The sequence below is a fragment of the Miniopterus schreibersii genome, assembly GCF_964146895.1.
Source record: "Miniopterus schreibersii genome assembly, chromosome: 12".
Classification (NCBI taxonomy): domain Eukaryota; kingdom Metazoa; phylum Chordata; class Mammalia; order Chiroptera; family Miniopteridae; genus Miniopterus; species Miniopterus schreibersii.
The window spans coordinates 26,192,333-26,216,267 of NC_138112.1; the positions used below are offsets into that span (position 1 = coordinate 26,192,333).

The window sequence follows — 23,935 nt, forward strand, 5'->3', positions numbered from 1 at the left end:
GGATCGAACCCACAACCTGGGCATGTGCCCTGACCAGGAATCAAACCTGAGACCCTCAGTGCACGGAATGACGCTCCAACCAACTGTGCCACACTGGCCAAGGCTATGTGTTCTCTTTAAATCACAGTGTTGCAAAGTTGAATCTTAGCATCTGGTGTTCTTGTGAGTAATTGGTTCTGGCATATTAGCCCCAGGAAAACATTTTCATCATTTTATAGCCATATCTTGGGCAGAAGCCAGAGAAAATATTTAATCCTTTATTTTATACCTTTTCTGTATACCTTTTATACATTTTTCCCCCTAACACCTAATTCTCTATGAATTCTAAGAATCTAAAAAACTATATTAGTTTAAAATTTGTATACTGCCCGGCCGGATGTGGCTCAGCAGCTGAGCGTCAACCTAGGATCCAGGCGATCGGGGTTCAATTCCTAGTCAGGGCACATGCCCGGGTTGCGGGCTCGATCCTCAGTCAGGGGCATGCAGGAGGCAGCCGATCAATAACTCTCTCATCATTGATGTTTCTATCTCTCTCTCTGTCCCTTCCTCTCTCTGAAATCAATAAAGATATAGTAAAAAAAAAAAAAAATTGTATACTTTGCCTTCCAAATTATGCTTGCTAACATATAACAAGAAAACATTTTCAGATGGGTATTAATTCAACTGCCTTAAGTTTGTCATTTTTAAAACTGTTAATTAATCAGTAAGGCTATAAACCAGTGGTCAAATAACTAAGACTTACCAGGGCTTACTGACAGATAATCATGAGTAATAAGAGTAACTATAAGGGAACCCAAGGGAAAATCTTTTTTATATAACCAAAGCATTAATACAGATATCCCTTATTTAAAGTATAAAGCTCTTTACCTGCTCCCCTCAACACTAACATAAGCACAACTAGTAAAATTTATATTCACAATTACAAAGTACAAACACTGTACTGTTTTCTATTTTGAGACAACTATCAATACTAAAAAAACAGAGATGTGATTTATTCCCATTGGTTTACATATTTCTCTGCCCAGGTAGAGTTTAAGGTCCCCGCAAGCAGAGAATATTATTTTGGTAACTCCAGTTTCACCCTATTGTCTAACAATAGGTGCTCAACAAATGTTTCTAGTCTTTTTTTTTTTTGTAGTTTTCCTAAATGTTGGCCCAACTTGGCAATCCCTGGAGAGGCAAGATTTTATCCTGTGGTCACCAATGACACAGCTCTAAGATGGAGCTTCCTCCAAGTCCCCTCCTTTTCTTCAAGGTTCAAGTCCCATGTAATTCATAAAACCTTCTCTGATTGCCCCTGCCAAAAACTAACTCCCTTTTCTAAAGTTCTAACAAATGTATTGTCTAACCACATATTTGACATGAATACACTGTCTTGGACTATTAACTACTTATTCATTTTAAATCCATATCTAGATAAATGTTACTCCCTCAACTAAATTAATTTTAAGGACAAAATAATGGCTTATATTTGGCCCAACACCTACCAAAGTGCTTTGCACTCAATAAATATTCACTGATAAAAATGAAGACAAAGATGAAATAAAGATAATATGGAGCCAGTTCTGTGCATTCTTCTAGCATGTATTCACTCAAAGGCATAGCAGTGTAACTAAAGAATAAAGAACTATTACAGCCAAAACTAACAAAAGTATATTATACTAACCAAATAGCTATTATTTCACTGCCTCCCAACATATGGAGTGGGGATGTGTATAAGTGTGTATGTATAAAATCAACTCGTAATGAAGACATAATCAAGAAATGAAAAGGTGGAGTACACTCTCCAAAAATGATTATCATGAGCAATGCAGACGATGTGTTAATAGAGTTGTAGACTTGAAACCTGTATGGTTTTGTTAACCAATGTCACCCCAATTAGTTCAAAACAAATTAAAAATAAAACAACAAAAAATTTTAAAACTGTATGGCACAGTAACAAAAATGTCACAAAATATGCCCCCAATATATTTGTTAAAATGGGTATACAACATGTAACGTGAACGTGCACCAACGTCTGTGTGTTTATGTAGATACAATCGAGGAAAAGAAAGGGAACAAAAAAGTAAACACTAAAATGTCAGTAATTACTACATTGTAAAATTACAGACTTTTACTTTCTTCTTTAAGTTTTTCTATACTTTCCAAATCAGAAACACATACTTAAATATAATAATTATTCTTTTTAAATAAAACCTCCCAACCTTTAGAAATTTTTTTGTTGATGTTATAAGCCAACGATTTCAGTTTAGTCTAATAAGCAATATAACAAAGTTATAAAACAAAATTAATTCTTAAAGCTAAATTCAGTATCTCTGAAAATATTTAAATTCTTACCTATTTTAAACCCATCATTCTGTTACTACAGTAACAGTTATATAGTAACAGTATAAATAAAAGGCTCTATTTAGATAAAGGGAAGATGAAGCTTATTAGAGTATCATTAATATCCACAATATATCATGTACAGATTCACTTTCCTTTAGACACAGTCAAAACCCATGTGTAAAGCCTTTGGTCTCATTAAATTTTTTAATTATAGATCCTTTACAACTGACTGACAGAGAATAAAAGACCAATTCATATTTTACATTTTCTGAAAAACTTTTCTAATACTGAATTTTATTAGTCTGGACAGAGAGTACAAATCTACTTAACAGACAAATGCCCTCCCCCCCAATTTTTCATTTAGAAAGAACTAGATATTCAAAGTATTATTCTAGACTGGAAACACTAGCAAAGCAACATGGTACAGTCACTCTGGAAAACAGTTTAAAAGTTTCTTTAAAAAACAAACAGAAACTACCATAGGCACCAATCACAATCCTGGGCAATTATCCTAGAAAAATGAAAACTCATGTTCACACAAAAAGCTGCACGTGAATATTTATGGCAGCTTTATTTGTAATAGCTAAAAACCAGAAACGAGCTAGGTGTCTCCAATGGGTAAATGGTTAAACAAATTAATATAGCCATACCATGGAACACTAGTCAGCTATAAAGAGGAATGAACTCAGGATATGTGCAACAACTTCAATAAATCTCCAGGAAATTATGCTGAATGAAACAGCTAATCACAAATAGTATACACTCTCTAATTCTATTTATATACTATTCTTGAAATGACTACAGAAATTACAGAATTATAGGAATAAAGAACAGATTAGAGGTTGCCAGAGGTTGACTGGGAGGAGGGGAGGTAAGAGGAAGAGGAAAGTGGATGTAGTTACAAAGGGCAGCATGAGGGATCCTTGTGGTGAAAGACATGGTCTCTATCTTGACTGTGGTAAATATCTATGTAAATATCCTAATTTTGATACCACTATAATTTTGTAAGATATTACTACTAAAAGAAACTGGGTCAAGATTACATGAGATTATTTCTTGTAACTGCATATGAACCTATGATTATTTTAAAATAAAAAGTTTAATATTAAAAAAACCAAATACAATATTTTAAGGGCATTCTCTAACATTGATTATATCAAAGTCAAAGATCTTCCCTCCAGGAATTTACAATCTAAACCAGGCAACACAAAAAGTTTGTGAACGTTTACTTAGACTTTAAAGTGTATAAACATATATAGTATATGGGCATTAAAGTATGTACCTTGTGGTAGTATAGAAAAGCAAGTGCACGGCTAAACAAAAAATATACATTAAAACTCAAATCCATTCTAGTATACAAGCATAATATTTTTAAGACTTTTTTTAAAATAAGAAAGGAAAGCAGCACCCAGATGACTTGGTGCTTCTAATACGGTTCCCACAGCAACCTATTAGTCATCTTTCAGTCCTTTTCAAACGTTATTATTTCTGTTGTGACTTCTCCATTAGACAGCCAACTCCAGAAATACAAGGACTGTCTCTATGTTGCCTACTAGCATATGAACACAGTAACTGACACATGGTAATTCAGAGCAAAAATTATATAGTTTGCAACTGAAATGTGTTGGTAAACAAAAAACTGTGAATTATATTCCCTTGTTACAGAATTCAAAAAGGTATCATTAGGTAAATAAAAAATTATTTATCTTTTAAATTTTTCAATGTTGCCTTTTAATAAACAACTTTAAAATATTTTAAGATAAATATATATTTAAATCTGAACTTCACAATGAAAGTTATATAATTTTGATTATATATTTTCCAAAAAGAATATCACACTAGTTAACATTAATTCACTTCTGTAAACTTCGAAATCTAGAAGCCTAGATAATTATTTTATTACATATGCTCAGTGTTTGTAGATAGAACCAAGCTGTTCTGATGTCCAAGAAGTACCTCATAAGAAGAGCTCATTTTTACACCGTTTTTTCCATAAGAAATGGCAACAGAAACAATATGAAGTTCAACTGAATATGTATAGAGATACACAGATATAAATATAGATCCTATCAAAGATGAAGATCTACACTTTAAAAAAAGTCATAAAAGGCACAGGACTGTGAATTACTTTCCCCTGAACTACGTGAAATCCAGTCACATATGACAGCAATAAACCAGATTGCATTGAGGTTCTTTTAAACATTTATGTGTATCCTTTAAAACAGAGACAGATAATATTCTCAAATTTTAACAGCTTTCCTTTCCCTTTTATTTTTTAAGGGAACTTGATTTAAAAAAAAAAAAAATTTAAAAACACATGGAAAACCCTCAAAAGGAAAAAAAAATTACTTACCAAGTTGGCCATATAAATTGTGAGCAGCCCTCTCCTGAAAATAATTTTAAAAAGAGAGTTAAACATTAATTTGACTTACTAATCACTTTATCATTTTTGAAAAATATATCAAAATACTTATCAGGAGTTGAGAAAAAGGGGTAGATTATGCTGAGCTAAGTTTTCAATAAACCCATAGTTGGGTGTAAACAGATTCTACAAGTTATTCTGTTTAGTGTTCATTAATTTAAATCCTTTAAAATTTCAACTACCTAGTAATTGTTAACTACACTTATTGTGGGGATCACTTCACAGTATATAGCAATATTAAATCATTATGTTGTACAGCTGAAACTAATATAATGTCTATAGATCAGTTATATCTCAGTTTTAAAAATAAGTACTGCCTTATTATTGTTTATTAGTAGGAAGAGTAGTACAATTTGCTATTAGTCTGTATCAGCGATTTTCAACTGGTGTGCTGTAAGAATTTTTAAAACGTGCGATACCTGGCTATTTAGTCAGGGGCACTGACCTCTTTTCCCTTAGATTGTCAAATTTAAAAAATGAGAAGTCAACACAACAACAGTCGCCCAGTGTAAATAAATCAAAATCATACCTATTTTTTAGCTCTTCTTTTCTATGATTTGTACATATGAATTGAAATTGTTTCTACTAGTCTTTACCAGTCTTATAAATTCCTACAAAATTCTACATCAAAGATGTTCTAGTAGTACTTTTTGTAAATAAGTTATATAAAGAAAAATTAAGGTAACATCAATATACAAGAGTCACACATACACAGAAAAGTTAAACCTCCTCAAGTGATACCTACTCTTACTAAAAGCTAATTACATATAAAGAATAAAATAATATTCTTTATTATAAAACCAAAATAGCCCAGCCGGGCGTGGCTCAGCGGTTGAGCATTGACCTAGGATTCCAGGTCAGGGCACATGCCCAGGTTGCGGGCTGGGCAGCCAATCAATGACTCTCTCATCATTGATGTTTCTGTCTCTCTCTCTCTCTCCCCCTCCTTTCCTCTCTCTGAAATCAATAAAGATATATTTTAAAAATAAATAAATTAAATAAATAAATAAATAAAACCAAAATAAAAATATTTCTGTAATTTCAGTGGTAGTACCTGATAATTCATCTCATCATTAAGTGATCTAATGTATGATGCTATCTGTAAAAACATTTGTTCCACTAATCTAATTCTGACTCTCTCAATTAATCCAGTTTCAATTGTTACCTTCCATCTATCTGATAATATAACTGTTCATCTTTAACTACCAGACATATATTATCCTGTTTACCTTTACATTTTCACAACCTTCAATAGTACCTGGCATCTAATGGGCACTAAACAAGTAATGTAAAATAACTAACCAAGGTGTTACTAGGAATCCAGCCTTATAAGGAGGAACACATTATAGACACATATTATAGAAATATAATCACAAAAGATAGGGTCAATTAATGATACCAATGTATTAGCAAGCAAAGACATGATCGAATTATCTTACATTTGCATAAAATTTAACAACTTACAAGACATTGATATTTGGAACTCAGATTTTATTCTCTCAGTAGTCCCATAGTGTATGACTGTCTAACCATTATGCTGTACTCCTGAAACTAATATAAAATAATATTGAATGTCAACTATAATAGAAAAAAAACTTTTTAAGTGAAAAAAACAGTCCTATGAAATGTAATGCAGATACTCTTACCCTTACTCCACCAAAAACCAAGAATCAGAGAAGTGGTTTCCTTAAAAATATGAAAGTCACAAAAACACAAATTGGAATTAGGAATCAGTTCATCTGACTCCAGTTTTGTGCTCACTCTAATGCAGAGCTTCTAAAGCAGAAAATCTTTACTAAATTGCCCTGAAGTTCTACAATTCACTGACTCTTTAATATGGTATCCTAACAGGCTTCTATGCTTTGAGAATGAGTAAAGCCTTACGACTGGGAAAAAACACAGGATGTAGTGTTCCTAGATTATGTCCTATTCTGGTCTCAAGTTTCAATTTATCATTCCCAAATAATGAGGAAGATTATCTCCCTCCTAGCTTTATCTAAATCCCAACCCAGAGCTAGTAGCCTAGTAGCCTCACAAATGAGAGGACAGTGTGTGAAGGGAATGATATGTTGGATTACATAGCCAGACTCTTTTTGATAGGCTTCCCTGGGGCAGTGTCTTCAACCTCCTTTCCAATGTCAATTTGAAGGGGTAGAACATGACAACAGCAATGTTTCATTATATCTTCAGAGATGTCCAGTATCATAAGAAACTGATAAATTAAGTAAATGCTACTTTATTATTTAACACTTCACTGTATCTAGCCTAAGTCTGAAGACAAACAGGTCAGTGCCAAGGGAGTAAATTCTCTCTGGAAACCGAGTTACATATTAAAACACTACACTAACAGTGATGGGGAGTAGAACAGAAGGTGGTGTAGGCCTAAAGAGGAAGGGCTGGGGGCAAGAAGGGTAAGAGCTTTTAAATTTCACAGGAAGTTCTGATACACAAATACTCCTATTCTCTGAGAATCGCTAGATTAAAAGATTGGTGAACCTGAGTTAGTCAAGTATGTCTTTAAACCACAAATAAGCTTTTTTTTTTAATTTAATTAGAGAAAGAGGTGAATCTCTTAATTTGCATGAAATATTTCACTGGGTGTGCACATCAAGGGTACTACCTGAAAAGGTATTAAGAACCACTGATGTTGGGATTATGTATAATCAGAGTATCATTATTTCTATGGGAAAATATTAAAATAATTAAATTGTCTTAACATCTTAGAAGATTAAAAGTTATCCTCACATTATGCAGAAATTCCAGGTATTATTATATTCCAATGACATTATTGTACCTAAATGGAAGAGTAATAATGCTTTTTTTTATTTTTCCAGGAAACTCTAGTGTATATATTCCTTTAGCTAACCTTCTTAAACTTTTGAATGACACTGTATGTAACACATTTCACAACTAAGGTTACTAAGGCGTACAGCAGAAATAGTATAACTTCTAAATTATAAATATTTATATATTCTATGTATACTTATAAAAATATTTACGTGTTCTATGAATGAGGTGAGGTGAAATTAGAGATTAAAGAAAAACATAGTGACCCTTGCACATCTAATCTGACATGACAAAGACTTCTAAGATGCAAAAGTGAAACTTTAAGCTAGCTAACAATATACTGATTAGGGTAAGAAATGAGAAGTTTTACAGAGCATCAGCCTCTGGTGGTGCCTAGAATTCTAACAAAACAAAAAAAACACAGTGAAAATTCCTAAACATTGTAACGGTTTACTAGGGGATGCTATTTAATCATCTCAAAGTCTTTAAAGACAAGATAAATTTTCAACTGTCAAAATGTTTTAGAAGAGTGTAAAATACCCCTTTTACTTTCTTATGAAATAAAAATGAATAATATAAACCTATAGACTAGAACAAGAGTCAATAGTCATAATCTATTATATATATAGTGGGTAATACATAGTAAATTTTTCAGAAAGATGCAAGGTAAATTAATTTTCTTCCTGTGAAGATAACATGACAATGAAAATTGAAGACGCCAAGAATTTATAGACAAAATATACGGTATTCTTTTATTCACATATTATAGATAGATGATAGATAGGTAGATAGATAGATATAATTTTGGTCATAACTGTTTTAAGAATTTCATAACTACAACGTGAAATTTAACAACTAACCCATGAGTATGCTTAGAATAAATATGCAGTTTTTGTTATTTTAAACCATGTCCATTTTTTGAGCACCCTGGAGTTTTAATTTATCTAAACTAATACTAAAAATCAAAGCAAATTCCACAGCAATTCTACAAAACAAAATCCATCAGAACAACTTCTTACTGAACCACAAACAAAGCACTTCCTAGAAAATGAAAGAGAAGACTAGTTCTTAACAGCCCACCTAGAGATAAACTAGATGTTACCAATGCTTCCTGCTGAGTTACTATGATCACAGTTCATTGTGGCACAAATTTTTTAAGCAACCCTGGAAACAACTTCAAAGCTTTCTCAGAACCCCACAGTGATGTGATTAAGATTTAAGTAAGCTGCCCTCTTACAAGGTGTCAAGAACTAGCTGCTTAATTCTATAAGGCGGGGAGGGAAACTGGAAAAGATGGATGGATGGATGGATGGATGGATGGATGGATGGATGGATGGATGGATGGATGGATCATTTAAAGAGAGGGAGAAAAAATAGGGAGGAAATAAAGTTAAACCAATATAGATGAAGATATATTTATGAACACAGACCTTTACATATATATATATCCATCATATATGTATGTGTATATATGTGTGCATATAACCATATTGTATGTTCTTACTTCATCAAATGTTTTTTTAAAATCTGATTATACAATTGAATCTAAAATGTATAAACTCAGAGTAAAGATTTCATTATGAAATAAAAGCTTTAGAGACTTAAAAATTAGGACCATCACTGCCAATTGAAAAATAATGCTACTCTCCACATTCTCCCACTCTTTCTACTATTTTACTAATACTTATTTTTAAAAGGATAAATTATATACACATTTCAATTGACAACTAACTCCTTAAATATTGTTGTTTCCCAACTTCTAACCTCAGACCTTGTATTCGGGGCTTTCATGCTCTGATCTTCTCCCACAGCTTCAATGACCACTTATAAGAAAAAAACTCCCAATTTTATTTTTATAATTACCATGCTTCTCCTGAATCTAGACTCACATTTCAAGCTGCCTACTGGCTATGTCCACAAACATATCATTGATTTTCTTTGTGAATTAAAGGCATAATTATAAACTCCTTTTCCCTAAAGAATCTACACTCTTAATTAGTATTCTATACTGTCCTCTCAGGAGGGGTAACCTATGTTTCTAGCACTACTGACTTGATTATGCTGTGGTAGTAATATCCACCAGTCCTTTGATTTTAATAATTTTAATAATCCAAAACAAATGTGATATAATCAAACAGAGAAGCACAAAAATTTAGATACTACTACATTTATAAAAATGCATTAAAAATGGCTTCAGGTGGTTTAAGTAAATAGTTGGTCACCTGATAAGATCTATATTATCAGCAGATCTTACCAGGGGATCTTACCAGTTGTTAATGGCATCAACAACTACCTATTCACCCATGTGGAACAACTGGAGATATCCTTGGCTTCTCCTTCTCCCTTACCCCATACACTAAAAAATCGATGATTACAATAAACATCTTCACAAACTGAAAGATGACCTATCTTGATTAATACATGACTCCTTGATTAATACAAGACCCCAATCTTGATTCTCTGGGATAAAGATGGAATCAAAGCAGTTGTCAGCAATAATTATTCATAAAATGGCAAAAATTATTTTATACAAAAGCTTTAACTCAACTGTTTACCTGACAGAACAATTTACATAAAGTTTGTAGCATTTTATAGAAATCTCACTATTTCACTTGGAACATTTTCAAGTTAAATAAAATGAAAATACTTTTTTAAATAAGATGCCTTAAAAATAACAATTGATTTAACAGAGGTCACTCAATGACCCTGAATCAAATTACAAATCTAGACAATAAAAAAAACCTATTTTTAATTTTCTTTGGTGTGACCATGGTATTGTTATTGTGGAGATCTTTAATTAGAATTTGTGTACGCCATGTTTTAGTTAGGCACACCAAAGAACTCTAATTTTTTACTAAACAAAGACTAATGGATATTACCACTCTATAATGTCAATCTTTATATTTTATAGGCTTAATAAACATAAATAATAATATATAGTATAAAATTAAATTTTCCATAATATATCTTCAAGACTGAAAAATATATGTGGAAATATTTCTCATACCTGGACTACAATAAATGATAAGAAGAAAAAAAAATTTCTAGTTGACAAAGGGGACAGTAAATCAATTTGATTAAATATGTAGATATGTAAAAATTTACCTGCTTTTTCTTTCAATCAGAATAGCCACATAAGATGCTGGCAAAGCGGCACCAAAGCCAGGACTCCATGAGTAGAATTTTCCAAGTATCCTCCTGAAATTCAAATTTGGAATGTTTGTATGAAATTTCTAATTAGTCATTTCAGTTATTACAAAAAGAAGTTCCCCTTCTCAGTCCACACTCTATCAAAATGTCCCACAGCACCTCAAACTCAACATGTCCAAATCCAAATTCACTATCTCTCTCCTATCTCCATGAACTTGTTCCCGCTCCCCTATTTTCCTAGGTTAATGGCATCAACAACTACCTATTTACTAGAATATGTCCCTTGAAAGCAAGACTGCATAGTGTCTCACACATTATATAAAGCCATTTGCTGCTTAGATTTTTAAAGAGAAAAAAAAATTGAAAGTGTTAGGAAAACTTTTTTTCCCTTCAAAGACAATATGTTACTAAGACAGGGAGAAACAGCACATAATTATAAGAAATTTTCTGAACAAAGTTAGTCAATTGCTAAATGATATATTATAGGGAAAAATATATATATAAAAAAATATATAAATACACACATACAGTAAGGATCAAGAATCAAAAATGAAATGATCTTCTGAATTGAAGCTTAGCTTTAAAGAATTAGCAAACTTACTGAGCATAAATAACATGGGTATACCTAAAATGGACATCAGAAACCTTCTGCCTAAGAATACTGGAAGTAGTTCTCTGTCTATAACAAGTGTTAGAAACTTTCCAGAGACCACATGATAAAAGAGTTTCTTACACAGATTTTCAGGTCAACTTAAAGGCATGACTTACTCAAGAGTATAAACCTTATCAATTATTTTCTGCATAATCTGAATGTTTATAAATATTAATGTTCTGAGGGAAATACCTGTAAAAGACATTTGAAAATATTTTTAATTGCAGTTAAAATGCACTTACAGAACTGTGAACAACATTAATTAGATAACAGTAATATGGGGATACTTAGTATTTTAAACTTGATGGATTAAAAAAACACCAGTCTGGGTTTTCAACAATCACTGGGGAAAAAGATAAAAAGTAAATATTTAATAAATATAAAATAAATTCTAATTACATCTACATTGTATGAAGCATGTCACACAGGTAATGTGTCTGACTGAATCACAACCAAAAGTTTCATCAGTCGAATATGCCATAGTTAACTTACTGTTTTATATATAAACAACGACATTCTATAGTCCTTTTGAAGTCTATTCACTGCATACGAACTTAACCTATATCATGGAAACTGCTTTGAATTCCTGATCTATGTAATGGAAAAGTTAAGAAATGCTCATCAATGACTTGGTAAACACAGTAGCCCTCAGAAAATGTTTGATAAATTAAAGCACTTCTGCTATATAATCACAGCAATAATTTGAAGTTTATATTACATCTTCAGGCCAAGAGGCCCACAACTCCCGGTTTTATAAGCTTTCCTTGGGATAAATAAATGTCATTTCACACAGAGAAAAATAATATACAAGCAGTGACCTGCACATTTATATAAACATCTGTTTGTTTCCGTTTCAACAAAGGAATTTGTATTAACCTCCAGTAGTGATTATGAGTACCAACCTTAAAATGCAAAAGAAGGCCATATACAAGGCCCCATTAGCAGTCAGAAATGAAGCAGACTGTAGGATCTCAGGGAGTAGTCTGTGTAAATAATAGTCTAATTTTCGTTTCCGGAGAATTGCTGCAATCTGAAAAGAGAAAGCCTTTGTTTAATCCAACCAACTTTTCCTACTTAAATTAGTTCTTACATGGAAGCTACTGAATAACAGTGTATATTTTTAAATTAAAGTAAGAACTCTGGTATTTTACTGTCTACTCCATAAAAATATAATTTCTGGAACAGAAGATACTTAAGTTTATTGAAGATATACTGAGTAAAATATACACCAAGAAATTATCACATGAGTCATATAATGAGTAAGCACCCAATGCTGATGCAAATATTTATAATGCCTTAAAAAACAGTTTTAAACAAAAAATGAAATATATTTTAAATGGAAAAAATATAGTGCAGTTCAAATAGAAATTGAATGCTAAAACAAAATTACATTACAGATCTTATCAGCCTGGATATTCAAGAAACTCAAGGAGAAAAACCAGAAAAAGTCATTCAGTTATTCAAATATGACTGCCGTGTAACAAAAACCATGTTATAAATGCAAAAAGTAAAAAAAGTAAAATGAATGATTTCTGGCCTACTGCAGCCCATTGGAAAAAAGGGACCTGAAAAATAAATACATATTGAGAATCTAGCATAATATAGGCAGGTACCGTGTGCTACGAAAACACAGAAACAGGAAGAAGTTCCTGTACAGAGGATCCACAGAAGTTTCACAGAAATATTTTATAAAGATTATCAGCCTTTGAGTCTTATAACTTATCTTTTAAATTTAGATTGAAAACACATTTGTGTTTAGAGATTTTTGTGTGTGAACTTTGAATTTAAAAGAGAGGGCCCAGCCTGGTGTGGCTCAGTGGTTGAGCGTCTACCCATGCGCTGAGAGGTCTCAGGTTGGATTCCAGATCAGGGCACATGCCCAGGTTGCAGACTCAATCCCCAGGAGAAGGCAGTGCAGAAGACAGCCTATCAATGGTTCTCTCTCATCGATGTTTCTCTCTCCCTTCCTCTCTCTAAAATCAATAAACACACACACGCACACACATATAAAAAGAAAGATTTCTAAATTAAAACAAAAAGTCCTGCGATAATTTAGTAATGATATTTAAAAATCAAGACATAAATCTAAATATTTATTAAGAACAATTTAATGTTATAGGAAATAAAAATCTTATCAATCATAATATATAAGAAATGGACAGAGAAATTGAAGAATGATTAAATGATAGCAATATAATGCAAAGAGCCTTGGAAGTTTAGCAAAGAGTCAGCGTAGGCAGTAGTTGCACTGAGAACAGAATACAAGCTAAATTTGGAAGAATAGAATAGAATTCTCACAGGTCACCATGCATGAATACTCTTCTATCATGATGAAACGGTAGTGTCAAAGAAACAAAAGTTATAAAGACATAATTAGAGAATGAGGGAGGGAGTATAGAAAAGGCAAGACTGACTTGAGGGAAGGAAGACTAGGAGAACTATCCATTCTCTCTCCACCACTCTAGAGATAAAACTTTCCCTAAGGTTAGTGAGACCAACAAATCTAATGGCCCCTTCTCAGTTCTGTTCTTTATCCCCTTGAAGCCTCTGAAACTGACTATCTACAATTCCATTCAATTAAATTGTTACTGACAATTATGCCATACACAGGAAAAATAACGATGAATAAGATCTAACCAGCCTGGCCCGGCATGGCTCAGCAGCTGGGCATCAACCTAGAACCCAGGAGATCGAGGTTCAACTGGTCAGGGCACACGCTCGGGTTGCGGGACGGATCCCCAGCCAGGGGCATGCAGGAGGCAGCCTATCAGTGATGACTCTCTCATCACTGATATTTCTATCTCTTTCTCTCCCTCTCCCTTCCTCTCTCTGAAATCAATAAAGATATTTTTTTTTAAAAAAAAAAATCTAACTATTACCTTAAAGGAATATAAAATCATAAACAATAAACTCTAATACGGCAGTGTGGTAAATGCTAAATTAGAGGAAGAAGAAACCGCTCTATAAACATTTAGGGGATGACTAAAAGGCGACGGGACTGGGCAGATGATGATGTCTGGAAGATTTCACTGAATCTTCTGAGATTGATCTCGACAAATAGGCAGAATTTTGACAAAAGAGAACTTTCTCTGGTTTCTGTGACAGGGCATTTTTTTCATTCTCCCATGATATCTCTAAATACTATTTCTTTGTTAACATTTCTTCCCAGATCTCTACTCATTCTACATGTGCTCTCTCCCACAGCATCATCTATCATCTCAAAGTAGGAATTCCTTAACTACAACCGCTCCCCTAAATTCTTACCCCATGCTTTAATTGTTTATTGGACATGGCAATGAAGATGTGCCATAGGCTTCAAAAAAAAAATCAGCATGTCCAAAGTAAAACTCATTATTATTTCCCAAAATGCTTTTACTTCTGGGTTTCATACCTCCAGTAATAGCATCACATCCACCCAATTACTTAGGGAAAAAATTTTGGCATCATTTTCAATTTCTCACTGATCTTCAACCATCTTATCAGTTTTAACGGTCATTCACTTAGCATCTTCAGGTTCTGGAATGTAATGTCTCCTTCATTTTAGACTTAACAGTGGGCAGAATCTGGTACTCTATTATACATTTAAGTAGTTAGAGAAAGAAAAAAACCAAATCTGTTCCTGAAAATGAAGAAACAAAACTGTCCCTATTTATAAAAAACATGATTGTCCACATAGAAAATCCCAAGGAATTAAAACACACACACACACACATACACACACACACAACCAACCTCCCAGAACTGATAAAACAATTCAGCAAAAGTGAAGGATACAAGATAACATATAAGCATTACTTATATTTCTACATAAGAGAAATGAACACATGGACACTAAAATTAAAAACACACTACCACTGTAATTCCTCAAAAAATGAATTACTTAGGGGAAGACCTACAACACATGTATAGAACTTATATGCTAAAAATTACAAAATTGTGATGAAAGAAATCAAAGAAAATGTAAATGCTCATGGATTAGAGGACTCAACATGGTAAAGATGTCATTTTCCCCCAAAGTGATATATAGATTTAATAAAATTTCTATCACAATCTCAGAAAGATTTCTGCAGACATAGACAAGATTATCCTGAAATTTACATAGAAAAGCAAAGGAACTCTTAACAGCTAAAGCAACTTTGAAAATCAAAACGAAGTGGGAGAAATCAATGTACCCATTTCAAGAATTAAAATATAGCTTCAGCAATCAAGCTTTGTAATACTGACAGAGAGACCAATACATAAATGAAACAGAATAGAAAACAATTAGAAATAGACACACAAAAAATACATACAACTGATTTTTGGCAAGGTGCAAAGGCAATTCCATGGAGAAAAAATGGCCTTTTCAACAAATAGTCCTGGAGCAAGTAGACGTCCACAGGCAAAAAAATAAAATAAAATAAAATAACCTCCATGTAACTCACACGCTTTATACAAAAATTAAATCAAAATCAATCGTAGTCATAAATGTAAACCTATATTTCTGTAAAACTACAGAAATTTAGGAGAAAAAAAATCACAGAGTTCTTAGACTTCACACCAAAAGCACAGTTTATAAAAGGAAAAACTGTAAATTATACTTCAAAATTAAGAGTAATTTTGTCATTCAAAATTAACTGTGAAAAACTGGTTAAGAGGATTAAAAGACTAGCCACAGACTGGGAAAAAATAACTGTCAAATACAACAAAGGACTAGTATCTACAATATATAAGGAAATCTAAAACTCAACAGGAAAAAAATAAACAATACAATTAGAAGAATAGCAAAAAGTATGAACTGACGTTTCACAGAAGAGGATATGCAAATGAAAGATTAAAACATCAGCTTAATAGAAATGCAAATCAAAACCACAATGAAGAAGATTAAAGATTGTGGTGAGCTGAATGGAAGCTACACTGATATCCTCCCTGGACCAAACTGGAATTACAACTAAAAAATACAAAACCCACGCTGAATAAACAACTACAGCTGAAGACGAGCTGGAAAGCACCCTCATAACCAAGGGGGAAAAGTGGAGACCATATAGAGACTGGTAGGAAGTGTGGAGGCATAAGAGGGCTGGCTGGGCTCCCACAGGCAGCAGCTGAAGGTCCAAAGGGATGTCTCAGCTGGGGGCGTTCCCACTGAGGACTCTGGGGCCTAAACCCCAGGCTGGGCTTCCCAGCCAAGAGCATCAGAACGGAGAAAGGTACCCACATAACATCTGGCTGTGAAAAGCAGCCAGGTTTCTGTCTGCCAGGGAGAGACAGCTGGAACTGCAGGCATCCTCTTAAAAGGCCAATGCACAAAGTTCCCTGGGCAGCCACTCACCTTGGGCTCCAGCAGAGGGAGGGAAGAGTGGACTGAATCTGTGTGAGAAGAAACTAAGGTTGTGGTCTCTGCAGATAGGGCTCAGAGGGCACCCCTCTGGATGTCTTTGCGGAGTCCTTCCCCCATACTGCAGAGGACATTCAAAATAGGCAGTCACTTACCTTCCAAGCAGCTTTTGCCTGAAGGGGAAGCAATGGCCCCAACCTGCCAGAAAACCTCTCACCCTATCCCTTGGAGTTTCTACAGCCTGAGGCTCCTTAAGAGAATCAGATAAATCAGCCTGCAGGCAGAGGCAGACCTCAGAGTGCTTTGAGTCTTTGCCTGATCTGCTTCTGGACCTGGGCCTTGCAAAAGCAGACTTCGGTGTGCATGATGGTCCTGTCCAAACACACCCAGCCCCAACAGAGGGGACCTCAAGCCGTGGGTTGTTGATAGCTCCAAACAGGGTACTCAGGGACAGTTCTAAACAGCGTCTGACATGGGCCTGCACCAGAGACCATCCAAAAAGACTGAGAGTCTTAGCAGGCCTACCTGATACATAGAAACAAACCCAAATAGGCAGCCAAAATGGGGAGACAAAAAAACAAGCCCCAAATGAAAGAACAAGAGAAGTCTCCAGAAAAAGAACTAAATGAAATGGAGATAAGCAACCTATCAGATATAGAGTTTAGAATACTGATTGTAAGGATGCTCAACAGCATGAAAAAAGATATGGAAACTAAGAAGGAAATTACAAATGACATAGCAGAAATAAAGAATACATTGGAAGGAATAAACAGCAGATTAGAGGAAGCTGAGGATCAGATTAGTGAATTAGAAGACAGGGTAGAAAAAAATCACTCAATCAGAGATCCAAAAAGGAAAACCAAGTAAAAAACAGGAGGACAGTCTAAGGGAGCTGTGGGACAACATGAAACTTAACAATATTTGCATCATAGGAGTGCCAGAAAATCTAGAAAGTTAGCAAGCATTATAGAACCTGTTTGAAGAAACAATAGCAGAAAACTTCCCTAATCTGATGAAGGAAAAAGTCACACAAGTTCAGGAGGCACAGAGAGTCCCAAGCAAGAAGAATCCAAAGAGGCCCATGCCCAGACACATCATAATTAAAATGCCAAAAATTCAAGACAAAGAGAGAATATTAAAGGCAGCAAGAGCAAAGCAATCTGTTACCTACAAAGGAGCTCCCATAAGGCTGTCAGCTGACTTCTCATCAGAAACTCTACAGGCCAGAGGGGACTGGCATCAAATATTCAAGGTAATGCAAAACAAGGACCTGAAACCAAGACTACTCTATCCAGCAAGGTTATCATTCAAAATAGATGGTGAAATAAAGAGCTTCCCAGACAAAAAAAGGCTAAAGGAGTTTTTCACCACCAACCAGCATTGCAGGAAATGTTAAAGGGTCTGCTTTAATTAGAAGTAGAAATAGAAGCATTGCAAGAAGTGTTAAAGGGATTGCTGTAATAAGAAGAAGGAACAGAGAAAGAACCATAGGCATAAAGAATTAAAATGGCAATAAATAAGAACCTATCAATAATTACCTTAAGAACTTTAAGGGAGCAATCAACAGCAATACAGTCATAGTCGTGGACTTGAACACTCCACTGACTTCACTGGGTAGAACTTCCAGACAAAAAGTCAACACAGAAACAATGACTAAATGGCACACTAGATCAGATGGATTTAATTGATATTCACAAAACATTTCACCCCAAAGCTGCAGAATATACATTCCTCTCAAGTACACATGGGTCATTCTCAAAGATAGACCAGATGTTAGGACACAAAACAAGTGTCTCAAAGGTTACACATCAACCTAGGATCCAGGAGATCATTGTTCAATTCCTGGTCAGGGCACACACCCGGTTCGCTGGCACGATGAAGCAGAGGATTGAATCGGTGATTTAGAAGACAAGGTAGGAAAAAACACCCAATCAGATCAGCAAAAAGAAAAAGGACTTAAAAAAATGAGGATAGCCAGGCCAGTGTCGCTCACTGGTTGTGTCAACCTATGAACCTGGAGGTCATGGTTCAATTCCAGGTCAGGGCACATGCCCAGGTTGTGGGCTCAATCTCTAGTAGGGGGCATGCAAAAGGCAGACAATCCATGATTCTCTTATCATTGATGTTTCTATCTCTCCTTCTCTCTCTCTGAAATCAATAAAAACACATTTTTTTAAAAAATTAGTGCCCGGCCGGGAGTGGCTCAGTGGTTGAGCGTCGACCTAGGAACCAGGCGATCGGGGTTTGATTCCCAGTCAGGGCACATGGCCGGGTTGCGGGCTCGAGCAATGACTCTCTCATCATTGATGTTTCTATCTCTCTACCCCTCTCCTTTCCTCTCTCTGAAATCAATAAAGATATATATTTTTTTAATTTAAAAATTTAAAAAAAAAATTAGTTTAAGGGACCTTTGAGACAAAATGAAACATAACAACATCCACATCATAGGGATATCAGAAGGAGAAGGGAGAGAACAAAGAATCAAGACCCTATTTGAAGAAATAATGACCAAAAAAATTCCCTAACCTGGTGAAAGAAAAAGACATACAAGTCCAGGAAGCACAAGTCCCAAACAGGATGGACCCAAAGAGGCCCACACCCAAGATACATCATAATTAAAATGGCAAAAGTTGCCCTGACCAGTGTGGCTCAGTGGTTAGAGCATCGCCTGTGCACTGAAGGATCACAGGTTTGATTCCTTGTCAAGGGCACATACCTGGGTTGCGGGTTCACTCCTCACCCCCAGTCAGGGTACATGCAGGAGGCAACCAATGTGTCTCTCTCACATTGATGTTTCTCTCCCTCTCTCCCTCCCTCTCTCTTTCCCTCTCCCTCCCCCTCCCCTCTCTCTCCTCCCTTCCTTCCTAACTTTCTCTCTGAAAAGCAATGGAAAAAATATCCTCTGTGAGGATTAACAACAACAACAAAAAATGGCAAAAGTTAAAGACAAAAGGAATCATAAAAGCTGCAAGAGAAAAGCAGTCAGTTACTTACAAGGGAACTCCTATAAGACTGTCAGTTGATTTCTCAACAGAAACATTGCAGGCCAGAAGTGACTGGCATGAAATATTCAAAGTGATGAAAAGTAAGGACCTACAACCAAGGCTAGTTTACCCAGCAAGTCTATCATTTGAAACTGAAGAGGAAATAAAGAGCTTCCTAGGCAACAAAAACCTAAAGGAGTTTGTTACCAGCAAACCAGTATTACAAGAAATGTTAAAAGGGGGTGGGGTGGTGAAGAGGAAGAGGAGGAGGAGGAGGAGGAGGAAGAGGAGGAGGAGGAGGAAGAGCAGAAAAAACAGAACATAGTTAAAATAAAATGGAAATAAATATATACCTATCAATAATCACTTTAAATGTAAATGGCTTAAATGTTCCAATAAAGACAAAGTAGCTGAACTAGTAAGAAAACAAGACCCATGTATATGCTGTCTTCAAGAGACATATCTTAGAACAAAAGATACACACAAAAAGTAAAGGGATAGAAAAATTATTTCATGCAAATGGAAAGGAAAAAAATAGCTGGGGTAACAATACTTATATCTGACAAAATATACTTTAAAACCAAGGTTACAGTAAGAGACAAAGGACACTACATAATAAAAAAGAGATCAATCCAACCATTGGATATAACCCTTGTAAACATTTATGCAACCAACATAGGAACACTTAAATATGTAAAGTAAATCTTGATGGACATAAGTGGACAGACTGACAGTAATAAAGTTATAGTAGGTGATTTTAACACCCCATTAACATCAATGGATAGATATTCCAGACAGAAAATCAACAAGGAGAAAGGGACCTTAAGTAACACACTAGATCAAATGGATTTCATTTACATCTTCAGAGCATTTCAGCCCAAAGCAGCAAAATATACATTGTTTTCAAGTACTCATGGAACATTTTCTAGGATAGACCACATGTTAGGACACAAAACAAGTCTCAATAAATTTAAGAAGACTGAAATCATATCAAACATCTTCTCTGACCATAATGCTATGAAACTTGAAATCAATCATAAGAAAGCTGAAAAACATACAAAGACATGGATGCTAAATAACATATAACTAAACAATGAATGGGTTAACAATGAGACCAAGGAAGAAATCAAAAGATACCTTGAAACAAAACCACCCAAAATCTGTGGGACACAGAGAAAGCAATCCTAAGAGGAAAATTCATAGCACTATAGTCCCATTTCAAGAAACAAGTAAAACCTCAAATAAACAATCTAACGTTACACTTAAAGGAAGTGGAAAAAGAATAACAAAGTCCAGAGTGAGTACATGGAAGGAAATAATAAAGATGAGAACAGAAATAAATGAAATAGAGTCTAAAAAGACAATACCAAAGATCAATGAAACCAAGAGCTGACTCTGAAAAGATAAACAAGATTGACAAACCTTTAACCAGACTCATCAAGCAAAAACAAATAAATAAAATCAGAAACAAAGGAGAAGTAACAACTGACACCAAAGAAATACAAAGGATTGTAAGGAAATATTACAAACAATATATGCCAACAAATTGGACAATCTGGATGAAATGGATAAATTCCAGAAACATACAATCTTCCAAAAGTAATTCCGGAAGAATTATCTAGAGAATCTGAACAGAGAGATTACAACTAGTGAAATTGAAGCAGTAATCAAAAGAATCCCAAGAGCCTGGGCAGTGTGGCTCAGTGGTTGAGCAACGATCTAGGAACCAAGAGGTCATAAATTCGACTCCTGGTCAGGGCATATGCCCAGGTTTCAGGCTCAATCCCCAGTAGGGGGTGTGCAGGAGGCAGCCGACTGATGATGTTTAAGGTCTTATATTTAGGTGTACAATCCGTTTTGAGTTAATTTTTGTGTCTGGTATCAAACAGCTCTCTAGTTTCATACTTTTGCACATGGCTTTCCAATTTTCCCAGCACCATTTACTGAAGAGGCTTTCTTTTCTCCATTGTATATTTTGGCTACTTTGTCGAAAATGAGTTACCCATATACATGTGGGTTTATTTCTGGGCTCTGGGCTTTCAATTCTTTTCCATTAGTCCATGTGTCTGTTTATAGCCAATAGATACAGTGTTGTTGTTGTTTTTAATCCTTGTCTGAAGATGTGTTTTTATTGATCCTTTTATTTTTTGAGAGAGGGAGAGAGAAAAAGAAAACACCAATCAGCTGACTCCCATACACACCCAGCCAGGGACTGAACCTGCAGCCTAGTTATGTGCCCTGATTGGAATTCAAACCTGCAACCTTTTGGTGTAGGGGATGATGTTCTAACCAAATGAGCCACCTGGCCAGGGCACCATGCTGTTTTGATTATTGTAGCTTTCTAGTATAATTTGAAGTCAGGAAGTATGATACCTCCAACTTTGTTCTTTTTGTCTCAGCACTGCTTTGGCTATTTGGTGTCTTTTGTGGCTCCCTACCAATTTGATGGTGTTTTTGTTCTATTTCTTTGAAAAATGCCACTGGAATTTTGATGGGGATTGCATTAAATCTGTACACTGCTTTGGGTAACATAAAAACTTTTAACTATGTCGATTCTTCCATTCCAATCCATGAACACAGAATATCTTTCCATTTTTTTGTGTCTTCTTCAATTTCTTTTAATATCTTTCAATTTCTTTTTGTCTTCTTTAATTTCATTCAATAATGTCTTGTAGTTTCCAGTGTATAGGTAGGTCCTTCACATCCTTTAAGTTTATTCCTTGGTATTTTATTCTTTTTGTTGTAATTGCAAATGGAATTGTTGTCTGGGGTTTTTTTGGTTTTTTTATTTGTTTCTGAAATTTCATTTTTAGTATATAGAAACTCAATAGATTTTTGTACATTGATTTTGCATCCTGAACCTTACTGTATTTGCTTATTGTTTCTGATAGTTTTTTAGTGGAGTCTTTAGGGTTTTCTATATAAATAATCATATCAAATGTGCAAAGTTATAATTTTACTTCTTTATTACCAATCTGAATGCCTTTTCTTTCTTTCTATTGCCTGACTGCTCTGGGTAGGACTTACAGTACTATGTTGAATACTAGTGGTAAGAGTGGGCATTTTGTGTTATTCCACATCTCAAAGGAAAAGCTTTCCATTTTTACCATTGAGTATGATATTAGCTGAGTATTTGTTATATCTGACCTTTATTATGTTGACGTACTTTCCTTCTATACCCATTTCATTGAGTGTTTTAATCATAAAAGGATATTATATCTTTTCAAATGCTTTTTCTACATCTATGGATAAGATCATATGATTTTTATCCTTTATTTTGTTAATGTGCTGAATCACACTGATCAATTTGCATATGTTGAACCATCCTTGCACCCCTGGAATGAGCCCCACTTGATCATGTGTTATCATTTTAATATACTGTATTCAATTTGCTAGTGGTTTGTTCAGGATTTTTACATCTATATTCATCAGAGATATTGGTCTGTAATTTTATTTGTGTGAGTGTGTGTGTGCGAATGTGTGAGTGTGTGTGTGTGTGTGTGTGTGTGTGTGTGTGTGTGTGTTGTCCTTGCCAGGTTTCAGTATGAGTAATTTTGGCTTCATAAAGTGAGTTAGGAAGTCATGCTTCTTCAGTCATGAAGTAATTAAAGCAGGATTATCATGTATTTATAGATGAGGACACAGTCACACTATACATTTTAGAGCAAAATAAAAACTCAGATCTTGTAAATTATATCCAATGCACTACATCACGCTGCCTCGTGGTGTATAACCAGCTTATTAAAAACAAAGAATCACCCCGCCAAAAAAAAACAACCTAGGGCAACTTTGTTAATAATGTACACCAGAGAATACAGGTAAATCTCCATAAGTTTTCCTTAGCTATTTACTATAAAGCCTCCCCATAATGAAAATCATACAATTAAGTTTTAGTGATGACCATCAAATCAAGCCTTATAATACCCATACTCTCTAAAAGGAGCCACTTTCAAATTTATATGGAAGTTGACACAGGCTTTAAAGATAAATAAAATATGATCAAGAACAAGACTCGGATTGAGTCCTGCATACATTATAGCCATGTTCTAATCTGAGTAATATTAATATTTTTGGTAATGTAGGGCCAGTCTTGAAAACACACAACTGTTACTTCAACTTACTGATATAACTCACCATGAAATACAATAATCTTAAACCAAAACATTTTTATACTCTGCCATCTTCTGCATACTTAAGTACAAATATCAAGAGCTCTAATATAAAATACTTTAATTCATGAAGAAAAATTCTAGTAATACACTTCTTAATGAAGAATTTTATTCACATGAAGTATA

The 23,935-nt window shown here is 34.5% G+C and overlaps 1 protein-coding gene across 7 annotated transcripts in view; it reads right to left on the reverse strand.

The window, feature by feature from the left end:
• The window catches only part of TMEM135 (transmembrane protein 135), a 414,783-nt gene that overhangs the window by 378,500 nt on the left and 12,348 nt on the right, over positions 1–23,935 (reverse strand). For 6 of the 7 annotated variants that reach the window (XM_081152635.1, XM_081152630.1, XM_081152632.1 and 3 more), the window contains exons 2-4: positions 12,242–12,369; positions 10,643–10,735; positions 4,682–4,715 (exon numbers count right to left, since the gene is read on the reverse strand). In XM_081152635.1, the coding sequence (XP_081008761.1) occupies positions 4,682–4,715; positions 10,643–10,735; positions 12,242–12,369 (255 nt within the window). Of the gene's footprint in view, positions 1–4,681; positions 4,716–10,642; positions 10,736–12,241; positions 12,370–18,194; positions 18,268–23,935 lie in introns of those variants that run through there. The other variant, XM_081152636.1, reaches the window with a different exon arrangement.